We start from the raw sequence: 13,907 nt of genomic DNA, 5'->3' as shown, positions 1-13,907 counted from the left end.
CATGGATGGAGCTGGGAGGGATCATGCTCAGCGAAATAAGCCAGATAGAAAAAGAAAAATATCGGATGGTCTCACTCATAGCAGGAATTTATTTATTTCTTTTTAGGGAACATTATATTTATTTATTTATTAAGATTTATTTATTTATACAAGCACTGGGTACAGTCAGAAGCACGGGAAAGTCAGAGAATACACCAGAGCCAGAGCGGAGAGCACAACCGGCAGACTGACGAAGTACACTGCTGAGGGGAGCAGCGGGTGGCAGGAGAGGTCTGCGTGCCATGTGGGACCCTTGCCTGGCAGCCGGGGATCAAACCGGTGCTGCAGAGGCTGCGGGCAGCTTCGCAACCCAGTGCTCAACTGCTGTGCCACCAGGGAGGCCCTATTTACTTATTTAAAAAAATTTTTTTTTAAACAATATATTTGCTTCCCCCCACCCCCTCAGGTTGAGTCCCCATAAAATTTCCTTCCCCAAGGCACCTGTGCACCATCACCTCAGTCCCCTGTGCTCTTCCCTCCCTCTCTCTGATCCCTCTCCCTCCTCCTCCCCTGCAGTATGTCTCTGATTTATAATTGTCTGTTTTTGCTTTGTGGTGTTTTGTAAGGTTATCATTTTTTTTACACTGATGTCTTATTTGGTTTTCCTATATTCCTGTTATAAGTAAAACCATTTGATCTTTTTCTTTTGCCTTTTGACGTATTTCACCATAGCAGGAATTTAGAAAACCTAAATAAGGGACCAGGAAAAAGACATTATAATAAAGAAAAAAATCAAAATCAATAAGCAACTATAAACCAGAGACAAACTGTGATTCTTTTATGATACTAAACTTTCTAAATTATGAAAGTTACATCTAAATACAAAATATTCATTATCACAGAAAGATATGAAACAAAAATCTTTTTCTTTTCTCTCTTCCTAGTTTAGTCCTACACCCACAGGGGCCAGAGCTTACTACCACTAGAGGATTATCCTGCAGCCTTCCAGAAATGTATGATGTATAATTGTGATGGTGTACAATATATATCTGCTCTTTTGTTCTTTATTTTACACTAATGGAATATGCTTTCTATGTATCTTTTTTTTTTAAACATTTATTTTGCTGTACAAGACTGATTTTTTTTTAAAGATTTATTTTTATTTATACACGCACTGGGTACAGTCAGAAGCGCGCTGGGTACAGTCAGAAGCGCGGGATGGTGAGAGAATTCACCAGAGCCAGAGCGGGGAGCAGAGCAGGCAGAAGGACCGAAGTACACTGCTGAGGGGAGCAGCAGGCGGCAGGAGAGGTCTGCGCGCCATGTGGGACCCTCCTCCGGTGGCCAGGGAGCAGCCGGGGAGCAGCAGGGGATCGAACCGACGCTGCAGAGGCTACGGGCAGCTTCGCAACCCAGCACTCAACCGCTGCGCCACCAGGGAGGCCCTGTATGTATCTTTTTTAATTTACAATATTTTTGATTCATAACTATATAATTAGAGACAAAGATCTCCTTAATTTCTATTAATAGTTCTACTATTATATTATAAACATTGTGTTTATTTTCAGGATTTTGTTATAATGATGCAATGAAATTTTTATATATACCTATGTGTAAATCATTAATTCAACAAATATTTACTGGGTGTTCACTATCTTCTACATACTATTTTAGGTACTAGGAATAGCAGTAAGCAAGATAGACAAGGATCCTGTTTTCATAGAATTTACACTTTAGTTTGGTGAGATGAAAAATAAACAAATGATAAACTTATTTAAGATAATTTGAGGGAGTGAAAAGTATCATGATGACACTCCAGAGAAATTAGTGAAGGTAAAGAGAGGGAACTTAAGGGCTGGGATTTGAAAGATAAGATGCAACCCTGCCATTGGAAGATCTGGGAGTATTCTTAGAACAGCAGTACAAAAACTCTGGGTATGAATGAGCCTGGTAATTTTCACAAATGTAAAGGAACAGAGTAGATAACAGATAGGCAATAATGAGGTAATCTAAGGTTTTAGAAACATAAAAAGATGTACTTAGGTATAAAATTAAGCCATTAAACTAAGGAGTCTAAATAAGTAAGGAGTAAGATTTGATTTTGCTAGATAACTTCCTAGGAAAATTACCAGTCAAAGGGCATGTAGAATTTATTTTTTTAAAGATTTATTTATTTATGCATACAAGAGCTGGGGTGTAGGCTAGAGGTGTGGGGTGGTGGGAGGATTCACCAGAGACAGAGTGGGGAGCAGAACAGGCAGATCGACTGAAATACACTGTTGAGGGGAGCAGTGGGCAAGGCAGGAGAGGTCTGCCTCGCCATGTGGGTCACCTCTCTGGCTGGGGATCAAACTTGTGCTACAGTAGCTGCGGATTGCTTCATAGTGCTGACACTTAGCCCCTTGCACCACCAGGGAGGCCCCACACATACAATTTAAATACAGATAGATATATTGCTAAGTTATACCAATTAAAAAGAAAAGAATATATAGGAAGCCTGTTTCTCCAGTCCTTAGGAATACAGTGTATTGCTTTAAAATCTTCACCAATAGGTGAAATATGATGTAAACTAAAATCTTTACCAGTAGGTGTAAATTATTCAAATCCAGCTCCATTTAAAACTTCCCTACATTGTTTTTCTGTATTACACATTTTAATCTCTCTATATTAAGAATTTTCCATGCTACTGAAGATATAGACAGTAAATAATATAAACAGACAACTTGAAAACATAACTCACCTCTAGGACGGAAAAACTATATTGAAAATTGGTAGTGGTCTAAGATTAATGAAATTCTACTTATTGTTACTCTTATGCAAAACTGACCTACCAACAAAGTTTCAACATCTTTCTCATAATGCAGGCGGATTTAAGGAGAGATGATGAATACACATTTTTGCACACTTGAATGAGTACATTTGTAGGATTCTAAATTCTCAGAGTAGATTTGTCGAATCAAGGATTTTTTGCAGATAAAAATATTGATGGGTAAAAACCACACTGGGGCTTCAAAGGTTTTGCATCCATTTTTGTTCCTACTGAAAATGTGGCAAGAAGATACTATAACCTTTATATTTCCAATTACTTTCCCATTTCCTTACATCCTTAACTAGAAGTCTCAATGCCCACAATCAACACTCCATGGGAAGAAGTTGTAAGATGGATACTTATTTACTAAAACAAGTATAAATTTCTAAACCAAAAGATCTTACAATTAATTTGGTGCTCTCTTATTTAACTAATTATATCTATTCATGTGATACAATGATATGCCGAATATCTGGAAGTAACAGGTACTAACAACCAATTTATAATATTTTCTCGCTTTATTCATCTATAAATCTCATAATAGATGTAGATACAGCTTGAGATAAATAAATGAAAGACAGTATTAAAAATTACTACAACTAAACATAGAAGATAAAGTTTAAATCCCAGTACTTACAATCATCTAGATCTAGAAGTGAGACATTTTTGGTAACAGGATTTCTTTCTTGTAATTTCTTTTCTTTTTCCTATAAAAAAGGAAATATTTCACTTATTATATGTTCTATTTTTTTAAATCTGTGAGTAGTCCTAAATGTTTCAAACATTTTTCCTCTGCTCAGTCTTCTAAGAAAAAAAAAAATCAAATTAACTTTTTGTATGGTTACACAAAGGACTTTTTTGAATCGAAATTTTTATTTCAGAATGCATAAAGCATTTCTTCCCCACCATGCAAAGTGTTAACTGTTTAAAAATACTGTGTGATTAAAGATTATAAAGGATATCTTTAGAAGAAAATTTAAAGTAAGAAAATATTTTACAATCTGCTAACTTTTTGCTAACAAAAATGTAATACGCCTCTTTGGTAGAAAGTGCACAAATAGTCTTGAAAATAACTTAAGACAAGCTTATTTAAGAAAAAGAAATGCTTAAACAATATATGCTTAACTCTGAAGTGGTTGGCAGGGCTGTGATAGATTAGCCTTTACTGAAAAGTGGTGTGTGACAAGCATTAAACCAGGCACTTGATATATCAACACTGCATCACATCAGACTTCTTTTGCCAAAGGTATTTGTTCAAATCTATAAATGATATATTCAGACTCTTGCTCTTTAGGGATTGAAAAGGATTTACTTTCTCTAGTTTTCTTTTAGGAGAAAATAAGTATCACAAATATATTTGCATATAATCAGGGCTTCCTCACCTCAGATTTGTTCATTCAGTCCATCTTATTTTTGAATGAAAATGGACTAAAAATCATGGACTAACAAACAGTGTCCCTAAGCCCAGGTGTTCAGAATTTGGTTAGATATTCAGAAAAGCTATGTAATTTTTTTTTCAAAAAAGGATAAATTATGTACAGTACTGGGTAGCATTATAATCAATTAAAGACTAACAAAGATAGTGTGTTAAATGGATGTATTTGGGTAAGGTCATTTTATCTTTGTAATACATGCTTTTTAACATTAAATCTTCTCAAATTAAAGATCAAAAGTGAACCTTTTGCTCATATGTTTTTGTTTACTTACTCAATGACTTCTTCATTCAATAGATATATGTATAGACTTTTAAGCATGTATCAGATTCTATGCTAAGCAATGGATATAACAGCCAAGACAAACAGTCCCTACCTTCAGACAGTTTATAATCTACTAAAGGAGCTTCTAACTTATTGTTTATGTCAATTATTACAAATATTTTTTAAATATTCCTTCAGCCATGAAATGATATCACAAAAATAAAAGGTATCATTTAAAGTCTACACTATGATAGAACTCTTAGTGTATATGCACACCCATACTATATCAAATTATGTTAGAAAATGTTTTTAAATAATCTTAAGTTCTGCTTATTTTTCTCCTTATGCCAATACTCAGAAAATAATACACATTACAACACTAACTAAAAGCATCACACAGATTTTTTTCCTCAAAATAATTATTTCTGCAACTGAAAGCTCCAAATCATCTACATGGATTTGAATTTTCATTTATTACTTAAAAACAAATAATATTTGTCCCTCTCTCCATGCCTTAAATGAGTTAATGATCTCTAGGACAGGGGCAAAAATAGAAGGTTAGTTTTGAAGCTGAAATTTATAAATTTCAGGTAACAAAAACAGGTATAGAATGAACATGTGATCCCAATTTGAACATCATTCCTATGAAGAAAGAACATATAACAAAAAGAGCTTGTGACCATGTGACTTATCAAATGCTGTGCTGAGCACAATGGGCATAGCTTCCTATAGCTATAATGGTGCATGACAGTTCTATGGAACTGTAACCTCTCACCCTGAAAAATTAGAAACCTGTCAAATCTAGATAAAGTTAAAGCCAGAGGCAAGTCTATACCTTATTTTCTACTTCACAGTTAAGAGTGTGTAACAATATCTATTAAATACACATCTGCTCACATACAAAACAGTACAGAACTACATGTGAAATTGGTATAATCTCTTCTTAGAAGCCCAAAACAGAAAGAAAAACAGCTCTCACAAGGACAGAATTTCACTGACTTTCTGAGAACAGCAAATAACTGGTGACTGAAATACAACATTAGCCATACATAATGGTCATTCCTACTGAACTGAAAAAGCCTTGCATTCTGAATCAAGGATATAAAAGGCTTCATGATGTGTTTGGCATTCCTTTCTTATATTATATTTCATTTTTCATTTTAAAAAATCCATAGTAAGTTCAAAATATTTTCATACTTAAAGGATCTACTATAAAAATAAAAATCTGAATTCTAAACAAAGAAGTTAAGAGCCCTATTCCATCAAACATTTCTCCATTTGCAATTCATCTTGGTAATAGAGACAGAACCTGGGTAAATGCATATAGGACTTGAGGCAGGAGATTTTTCTTGCTCAATGCATAATTCATGTGCTCCGCCTGCAAAGTGTGTAAAATGAGAATTTCACACCGCAGCATGAGCCATGGAGCTGCAGAGAAAAGGCAGATGAAATCATATTTTACTGTGTGAATTTTATTTCTTACCCTCCCAATATTTATACAAAACCATCATTGACAAACCAAACACACTGACAGATCACCCACTGTTTCCATTGTGTTAGCACTTGAGAAGAGATCAGGCAGAAAGATAGACAATTTGTTTTTGTATATTTTTTTAAATAGAGGATTAGGTTTTTAACAGCTGAGTGACTATATTAGACTTTTATAAGGACAACAGTAACTGATCTTAAAAAATCTCACTACAAAAAACCCCAGTTATCAATTCATCCTTCTCAAATCTCCACTTTGTTTCTATGGTATTCTATTATACACCCCAACACGTCAACATTATCAAAATGAAATACAAAGTCACTGGGTTAAGAAACTGATTTCTATTTAATATATTTCATTTCAAACAATAAATAAAAGAACCTGGAAATAACACATTAAGCCCTAAATAATACAAACAAAATTGTAATATATATCTGTAAAGATTTTTTATGTATTATGCATGTTCATTTTTATGGTGATTAAAATAAAAAGCAAGTAGAAAAGAAGATCTGACATGACAAGCATCAAACATGCTTCCTAAGAGGAAACCGTTATACAGAGGTTTAAAATTTTAAATCGTAAAACAGGATAAGTGGAATGTAAAGTTTGTCAAACCCAAACCGTGCATTGAAATTAATATAAAATTCAAGGCTAATTTCTAGCCTCACAGGGCAACACATTTGCATGAAATATTTTCAATTAGAATTATCAACCAAGGACAATTTAATGACTTTTTTGCCTTCAAGTCATCTCACAAATTTGATTTAAAAAATCTAAGGCTCACACTTACCCTGTGCTTTAAAATGAAAGCATGCTACAATAAATTGAGACTTCTTTATATGTTAAAAAAAGTTTAAACTGTTAAACAAATCTTCCCTATTAGATAGTATATCAACCTCAGTAAGAAAGCTTACTTACTGGCATTCACCTTGATTTAAGGAGCTCAACTGAAGTGAAATGATATTTCTGTTCTGGAGAACTTAAAATATGAACTAAATTGGGGAAGACATAAATTGAAAGAGGCAAGGCTTTGAATTGTCATAGTAAAAGCCAGTATTCTATAATACACAGAAGTTATGTAATTGTAACATAATGCTTATAAAAACACAAGTAAAACTTCTTTCTTAAACATATTTCTTAAATATGTCAGAAAAACAATGAGAAAATAGTTCCTTTCACTTTTCTCTAAGATCTATTTCATTACACATGCCACATTTACTTTATACTCCAGAATCTTTAATATGGTTAATCTTTTAATAGTTGGTGCACAGGCCCTGAATGCATTACCAGGTAAAGTATTCCAGTTAAGATGTGAACAGTGGACTAATAAAGTGATAGGGAAAAAATTCAGTATGTAAAGCACTCTAACATTCTGGCTAGTTATATAAAAACATTATCGCTTAGGTTCAACAAAGAAAAATACGATCTCCTGGAAACTTAAAAAAATATTTTAATAAAAATTGTTGCCATCTGTTCAACATGATTTTAACTACAATCAGAACATAACAATTATAGCTGTAAAAAATGGATAAAGTGATATAAATGTGAATCTTTTTCTGATATAGTGTGGTCGACATTACTGATTTCTCTACACTTCCATATTAAAAAAGTTTCTCTTTATACTGTGCAAAGTATGTGAAGGGGCTTAAAAATGTGAAACTATTATAAGTAAAAGTAATTTTGTCATAGGTATTATTTAGAGCAAAATAATTATTTCATAAAGAGGATTACACTCAATTAAATATTTCTCTATGAAATATATTTTGGAAAAGAACACCTACAAATAAAAATATGCCTATCAAAACTAATTATACCTGAAGAACAAGATCATTTCCTTTGGTCATTATGGACCTGTCCCCAGAATGTATGACTATGGTTTTGTGGCTTTATGATATATTGGGGACTGGTGCTGAATGATAAACCCTCGAGGAGCATAAACAGTGGTTCTCATCCTTTTGAATGTTCCTATACCGTTCCCATGAGTGATATCCTCTCATCAGTAACATCTTTCATTCCATGTAGTCATTCTCAACTAGGAGAACTGGAGGGACCACACTCTGATATAAAGCCACTTTCTCCTCAGCATTTATTTTCTGTAATAAGAAAAATGATGCTAAAGAAAGACCAAAGGCATAGAAATAGGAAGGCATACAGCATGTTCAGAGAACTACAAGTAGTCCACTGGGATAGAACACAAGGAATATAAAGAGATTAAGACTAGAAAGGTAGTTTTGGGCATGCTATCATGAGGAGTTTACTGAACTCAAATGACAATGGGGTGTCATTATAGCTAGCTTTAACATTAATCTGACAGTGGTACAGAAGGAATATGTCAGAGAAGCATCTGCCATCACAGACCAATGGCAATGGTCTATTGGTGAGGTAATAAAAAGCTGATCAAGAATAGTGGTGGTAGGAAAAGAAGAGATGAGAAATAACACACCGAATCTCCAAGACAACTGTGTAAATATACACAGGAGTCAAAGATAACTCTGGAGCTACAATCTAGGAAAATCAAAAGAATGCTAGTACCAAAGAGCAGAGCATGCCTTCTGACTATATTGGGAAACCAGTAGCTGCTGAGAGTTACAAGAATTTGCTCTAAATCTGTTAAGAAATGTTAGAGCTTTTGGTGGGATTTAAAGATGCTATTAAGGAAGTAATTCACATAAATGTATTAACCAAAGTGATAGGATTGAATGAGTCTCATGTGGGGGTGGAAGGGTGGGACAGAGAAAAAAGGAGGATTAAAGAGAGTTAATGTGTATCAATTAGTATTTTTTAAATTTATTTATTTATACAAGAACTGGGGTACAGGCCAGGTGCGTGGGAGGGTGAGAGGATTCACCAGAGACAGGAGCGGGGAACAGAACAAGCAGACTGATGGAATACACTGCTGAGGGGAGCAGCGGGCCAGACAGGAGAGGTATGCTGTGCCATGTGGGATTCGCGCCAGCCGGCCCAGGATCAAACCTGTGCTGCAAAGGCTGCAAACAGCTTCACAGTGCGGTGCTCAACCACCTGCGCCACCAGGGAGGTCCCCAATTAGTATTTTTTGAAAAATAATGTGCACCAAGCACTAACCTGGGGGACATGGTCACAGCTGGGTGTCAGAAGGTGGTAAAAAGTGAAGCAAGCAGGGGCCTTCTTGGTGGAGCAAGGGGTTAAGATGTAACCTATGAAGCTATCCACAGCCACAGCAGCACGAGTTTGATCCCGAATCAGGGAGCTACCCACATGGTGCATCAGACCTCTCCTGATTCGCCTGCTGCTTCCCTCAGCAGTATATTTCAGTCAATGTGCCTGTTCTGTTCCCCACTCTGTCTCTGGTGAATCCTCTCATCCCCCGCACCTGTGGCCTGTACTCCAGCTCTTGTATGCATAAATAAATAAATCTTTAAAAAAAAAGTGAAGCAAGCAAAAGAATGAAGTCAAAGGGGTCAGAAGAAAAGGAAAGCAGAGAGTTTCACATAGTAGGAGAACAGTGATATAAAAAGGTGGAAAATTATAAAAACTAGGTTTAAGGGAAAGAACAAGGTTGACTTTTCAGAGCAGTGTTTGTAGAAAGTGATAGGAGTGGAAACTAGGTTCTAAGGGACTCAGAAATAACTGGGTTAAGAAGCTGACAGAGAAGATCTAGAATATTTTTCTAAACTTTCACTCTTCCTCACTTATACTCTCTGTCTCTGTGTCTCTTCTATCCCCTCCTTCCTCTCTTTAAATGCTGGGCAAGACTTGAGTGTTCTGTTTGGCAGGGAAGGAATAAGTGGAGGAGAGATCGAAGGTGTGAAGGAGTATAATACTATCAACAAAACAAGGCCAGTGCATAGGGGGCACTTATTCAGAGCTATATCTAAAGAATATGGAGGGTACAGAGAAATGGTGTTTTAGGGAGCTGAGAGAGATATAAGGTGTTTACAGGGGGTGGCAGCTCAGTTTTCTGAAAAAAATGAATAAGGCCACAAGTTGCACAAAGGGTAAGAGGTCATAACTGAATGCTAACTTATAACATGAGTAGTATAAGAAGAGTTGAGAAGATACAGGAAACATCAGAGTTACCCAAAAATTCGAGTTGCTTTTAGCAGCCATGTTCTATGATTCTAATACTGTTGGTATCTCCAGCGACTAATGCTCAAATTTCAAAATGTTAACACCACTATTTTATATTTATATAATGCTTTACAATGATCATTCACATTTCAGTTTTTATAGTAGCAGTTGAAGGAGATAGAGTAGATATCATTTTTACTTTATAGATGAGGAAACAGAAGAATAAAGATATTATCTCCCAACAAGCAGAAAACTATACCTTTCTAATGGGACCATCCTAAAATGAACTGTTTTGAAAGTCATATAATCAAGGTACTGCCAAGGTTTCATTTTCATGTTCAGTATCCCCAAAAGACATTGTCCAGACGAAAGCAAAGAAAAAGAGCAAAAGTATAGATTCCACTGGGCTGCAAATTTAAGGCATATGAATTTTCAGCACTAACATACTGTCATGCTAAATTAAGGTAAAGCACCCACCATCTGCCTTCATTACTCATAATTTAGAGCAGAAGCCACAACACTTGGTGGAAAGAGTACTTTTCCACAATTAGAGAGTTACCCGTTTTTAGGAAATTGGTACCCTTGTAATTGCACATTATACTTCAGATCACTCAGAAAGAAATAGAAACAAACAAAAAAATAGTTATAGTGATTTTAAGGTGGAGAATATTCCAGCTGATAAAACAATCCTATGCCAATTATATGTCAATTATAGATAAGACATTCTAATATACAGAAAATGTATAAACAAACACACAGACATAAAAATAGCAACAATGTGTATAAAACCCAAATTTCTCAAGTGTCTTGGCTCACTGTAATACTTTGAAATTATGCACTAATGTTCAATAGTGAAATTTTCAAATATTAAGAGGTTTAATTTGATCAGTGAAAGTCTCTGACAAAGAAGAAACATGGAATCGCTGATACAAAGTACTTTTGTGACTTTTTTTGGACCTCTAAAGTTCTGTTTCTAATACTATAGTTACTAAAGTCTCTAATTTTTCAGCTTTTACAAAACTTGGTATAAAACAACTAGCCTTAATTTTGCCCACTTAACGTTTGTTGATTTCTTGTTTGGTCGTTAAAAAAAAACCACAGATTTCTTATTCTGGGTAGTACTTACATTTTTTTCTAAAACTCCTTAATTTCAAATAACATCTTAAATTGTTTTGGATTTTGATATAAGTAGGAAATGAGAGATCTTAAACTCACTACGTGATGAGATTTTACGCAAGGTCAGATAAATATGCCTATAAATCTCTAAGAGATAAAGCAATTCCATTACTAGGCAACTTCCTGAAGAATGCCAAAACACTAATCATGGGATGTGTGCACTTCTATGTTCATTGCAGTACTATTTACAATAGTTATAGAAACACTAAGTAAACAACAAAGACAGATGAGTGTATGAGGAAGAGGTAGTGTATATACATATATATATACACAATGGTATACTACTCAGCTATAAAACAAATAAATTCTTACATGTATGGAACTGGAGGGGATTATGCTAAGTGAAATAAGTCAGAAGGAGAAAGACGAATACTGGATGATTTCACTTATATTGGGGAATATAGAGAAACAAAACATAAGGTCAAATAAAACCAAACCAATGACAAACCCTAGAAATCTAACTGTAGAATTGAGGGTGTAACTGGGGTTGGGGAAGGAGGGAGAGCTGAATGGGAAGTAGGCACAGTGGGTTATGGTGGAGGATTATAGGTGCCTTGGTCGTGGGTGTGGGGAAGTAATAAACACCGGAACGACATGATCCTATACTTCTAAATCATATATATATAGTGTTGTGTTGTAAACTAATGTTGTCTCAATTAAAAAAAAAATAAAATATGCTTTTCCAAAAAAATATGCTATTTATTTAATAGTAAACCTCTGGTTGGGCAAGGACAATTATCTACTTCAATAAATTTATTTTCATCCTTGGCTACTCGTATGACTTATTAGAGAAATTTAAGTTATAAAACAAATATGTGAAAAAAAGGTTAGGTTAAAAGGAAATCAATTTCAAAGGAAAGGTTTGACCATATTTCCAACACATGGAATAATTCAGCTTATATATACACTACTGCATTTGAAGTCTAGCATTAATAAGATCCATTTATAGGAAACAATAATTCCAGATCAGGAAGATAAGCATTAGGCCTGAATTTTGTAATAATAAAAGTTTTTGCAACTTATACTTTTAATTTTTGCTATTTAGCAAACAAAGTGCAGTGTTTAAAGTATCATATCAAAAACATCATTCTATTACATAAGTGGCTGTTGCATTTGTTTCTAAGTACAGGGTTACTGCAGCTTTATTAACTAGTTTAAAGAATGTATACCCTCTAATTAAGCCTTAAAAATATTCTATTATCCAAAATATCTGATTTTAAATAAGCAATCCTCCTCAATTTTTTGATTCATTTCTTTGCTCAGTACTATTTTTATGATTTCCTTTTATGCACCCCTAAGCAAAAAACCTCCCTTGTCACATCCTAGTCTAGAACAAAAAAGTCATACTCACAACATTCAGATCTCTAATTTCAGTGACAAAGAATGAGGTTTGGAAAAAAGTTTCTAACTTCTCTGTGGGGCTGAGTTACAAGGTAAGTGAGTATCCAGAAAAAAATCATAAATGTGGATAAAAGAAGATGGTGTTTATTTTAGTTGTGAGCAACAATGTTAAACTGTTTAGTTTTAGGTGTTAATCTAATGAAAAGAATTTACTAATAACTAACTTTTTTTTTATTTTTTTTTTAATAGAGGCATGTTTTATTTATTTGTTTGTTTGTTTGTTTGTTTTGTTTATACATGCACTGGGTACAGTCAGAAGTGCGGGAGTGTGAGAGAATTCACCAGAGCCAGAGCGGGGAGCAGAGCAGCAGAAGGACCGAAGTACACTGCTGAGGGGAGCGGCAGGCGGCAGGAGAGGTCTGAGCGCCATGTGGGACCCTCCTCCGGTGGCCAGGGAGCAGCCGGTGATCGAACCGGCACTGCAAAGGCTGCAGACAGCTTAGCAACCCAGCGCTCAACCTCTGCGCCACCGCCCACTAATAACTAACTTTTAAACTTTGCAATGATTAGATCTCATTTGTTCTGAACAGGAAAACTTTTAGCAAAGCATTGATTTTCAGAAATATTTACTATTAATTAGGTAAAGGCTATAAGAATACTTAATTTTGGTAGTAAACATGTTATCTCTTACCTTAGTGACTTTTCTGGATTCAGATTCACTTTCAGATTCAGATTCTGATTCAGAATCTGAAGAACTTTCTTCTATTGAACTAGATTCCGCATTGGAAGAATCTGAAGTTTTAGATTTTTCATTTTTTTCCTCCCCATCTTCAGAATCACTGCATAATAATAAATTTTGATCTATCAACTTTAAATCATTTGTATAAACAGGCTTAGTAATTTAAAAAATCTAATGACAAATGCTGCTATTTGTCCATTTTGTCTCTAAGTCAAGATTCTTATTAGAGAAGTATATTTTCACTGAGAACCATTTCTCTTTAGTATATAAAAACAATAATAATGATTTAAGAACTCCAGACCATATTAATGAAATAAAAGTTAAGTTTTTAACCAAATAAATTAAAACTATTCATATTTAATTATACCAGCTAGCTCACAAACCCTTTAAATACAAAAAGTCCTAACACTAAATGATGCCATAAGCAGAAAATAATTACTAGCTAAACATCTGATTTACCAGGAATATACATTATGTGTAAATAGTAACAATTTCAAAGATATTTAGACTGATTTTTAAAATGTTATCATAAAATACTGTTTGAATTAATAAAGTTAAATTTCCATACATCTACTTTTGCAAAAGTAGACTTGCATTTTATATTTCTCTGTCCAAGAAAATTACTTA

The 13,907-nt window shown here is 34.5% G+C and overlaps 1 protein-coding gene across 1 annotated transcript in view; it reads right to left on the bottom strand.

Annotated features, from left to right (window-relative positions):
- The window catches only part of AP3B1 (adaptor related protein complex 3 subunit beta 1), a gene marked incomplete at its 5' end in the record, with an annotated part of 182,438 nt that overhangs the window by 76,103 nt on the left and 92,428 nt on the right, over nucleotides 1–13,907 (bottom strand). Inside the window, 2 exons of the mRNA XM_084232934.1 lie at nucleotides 3,426–3,495; nucleotides 13,233–13,380. Coding sequence (XP_084089060.1) covers nucleotides 3,426–3,495; nucleotides 13,233–13,380 — 218 coding nt within the window. The remainder of the gene's footprint in view (nucleotides 1–3,425; nucleotides 3,496–13,232; nucleotides 13,381–13,907) is intronic.

This window comes from Talpa europaea (assembly GCF_964194135.1).
Source record: "Talpa europaea genome assembly, chromosome: 5".
In the NCBI taxonomy this organism is placed as follows: Eukaryota; Metazoa; Chordata; class Mammalia; order Eulipotyphla; family Talpidae; genus Talpa; species Talpa europaea.
This window is presented reverse-complemented; position numbering and strand designations above follow the sequence as displayed.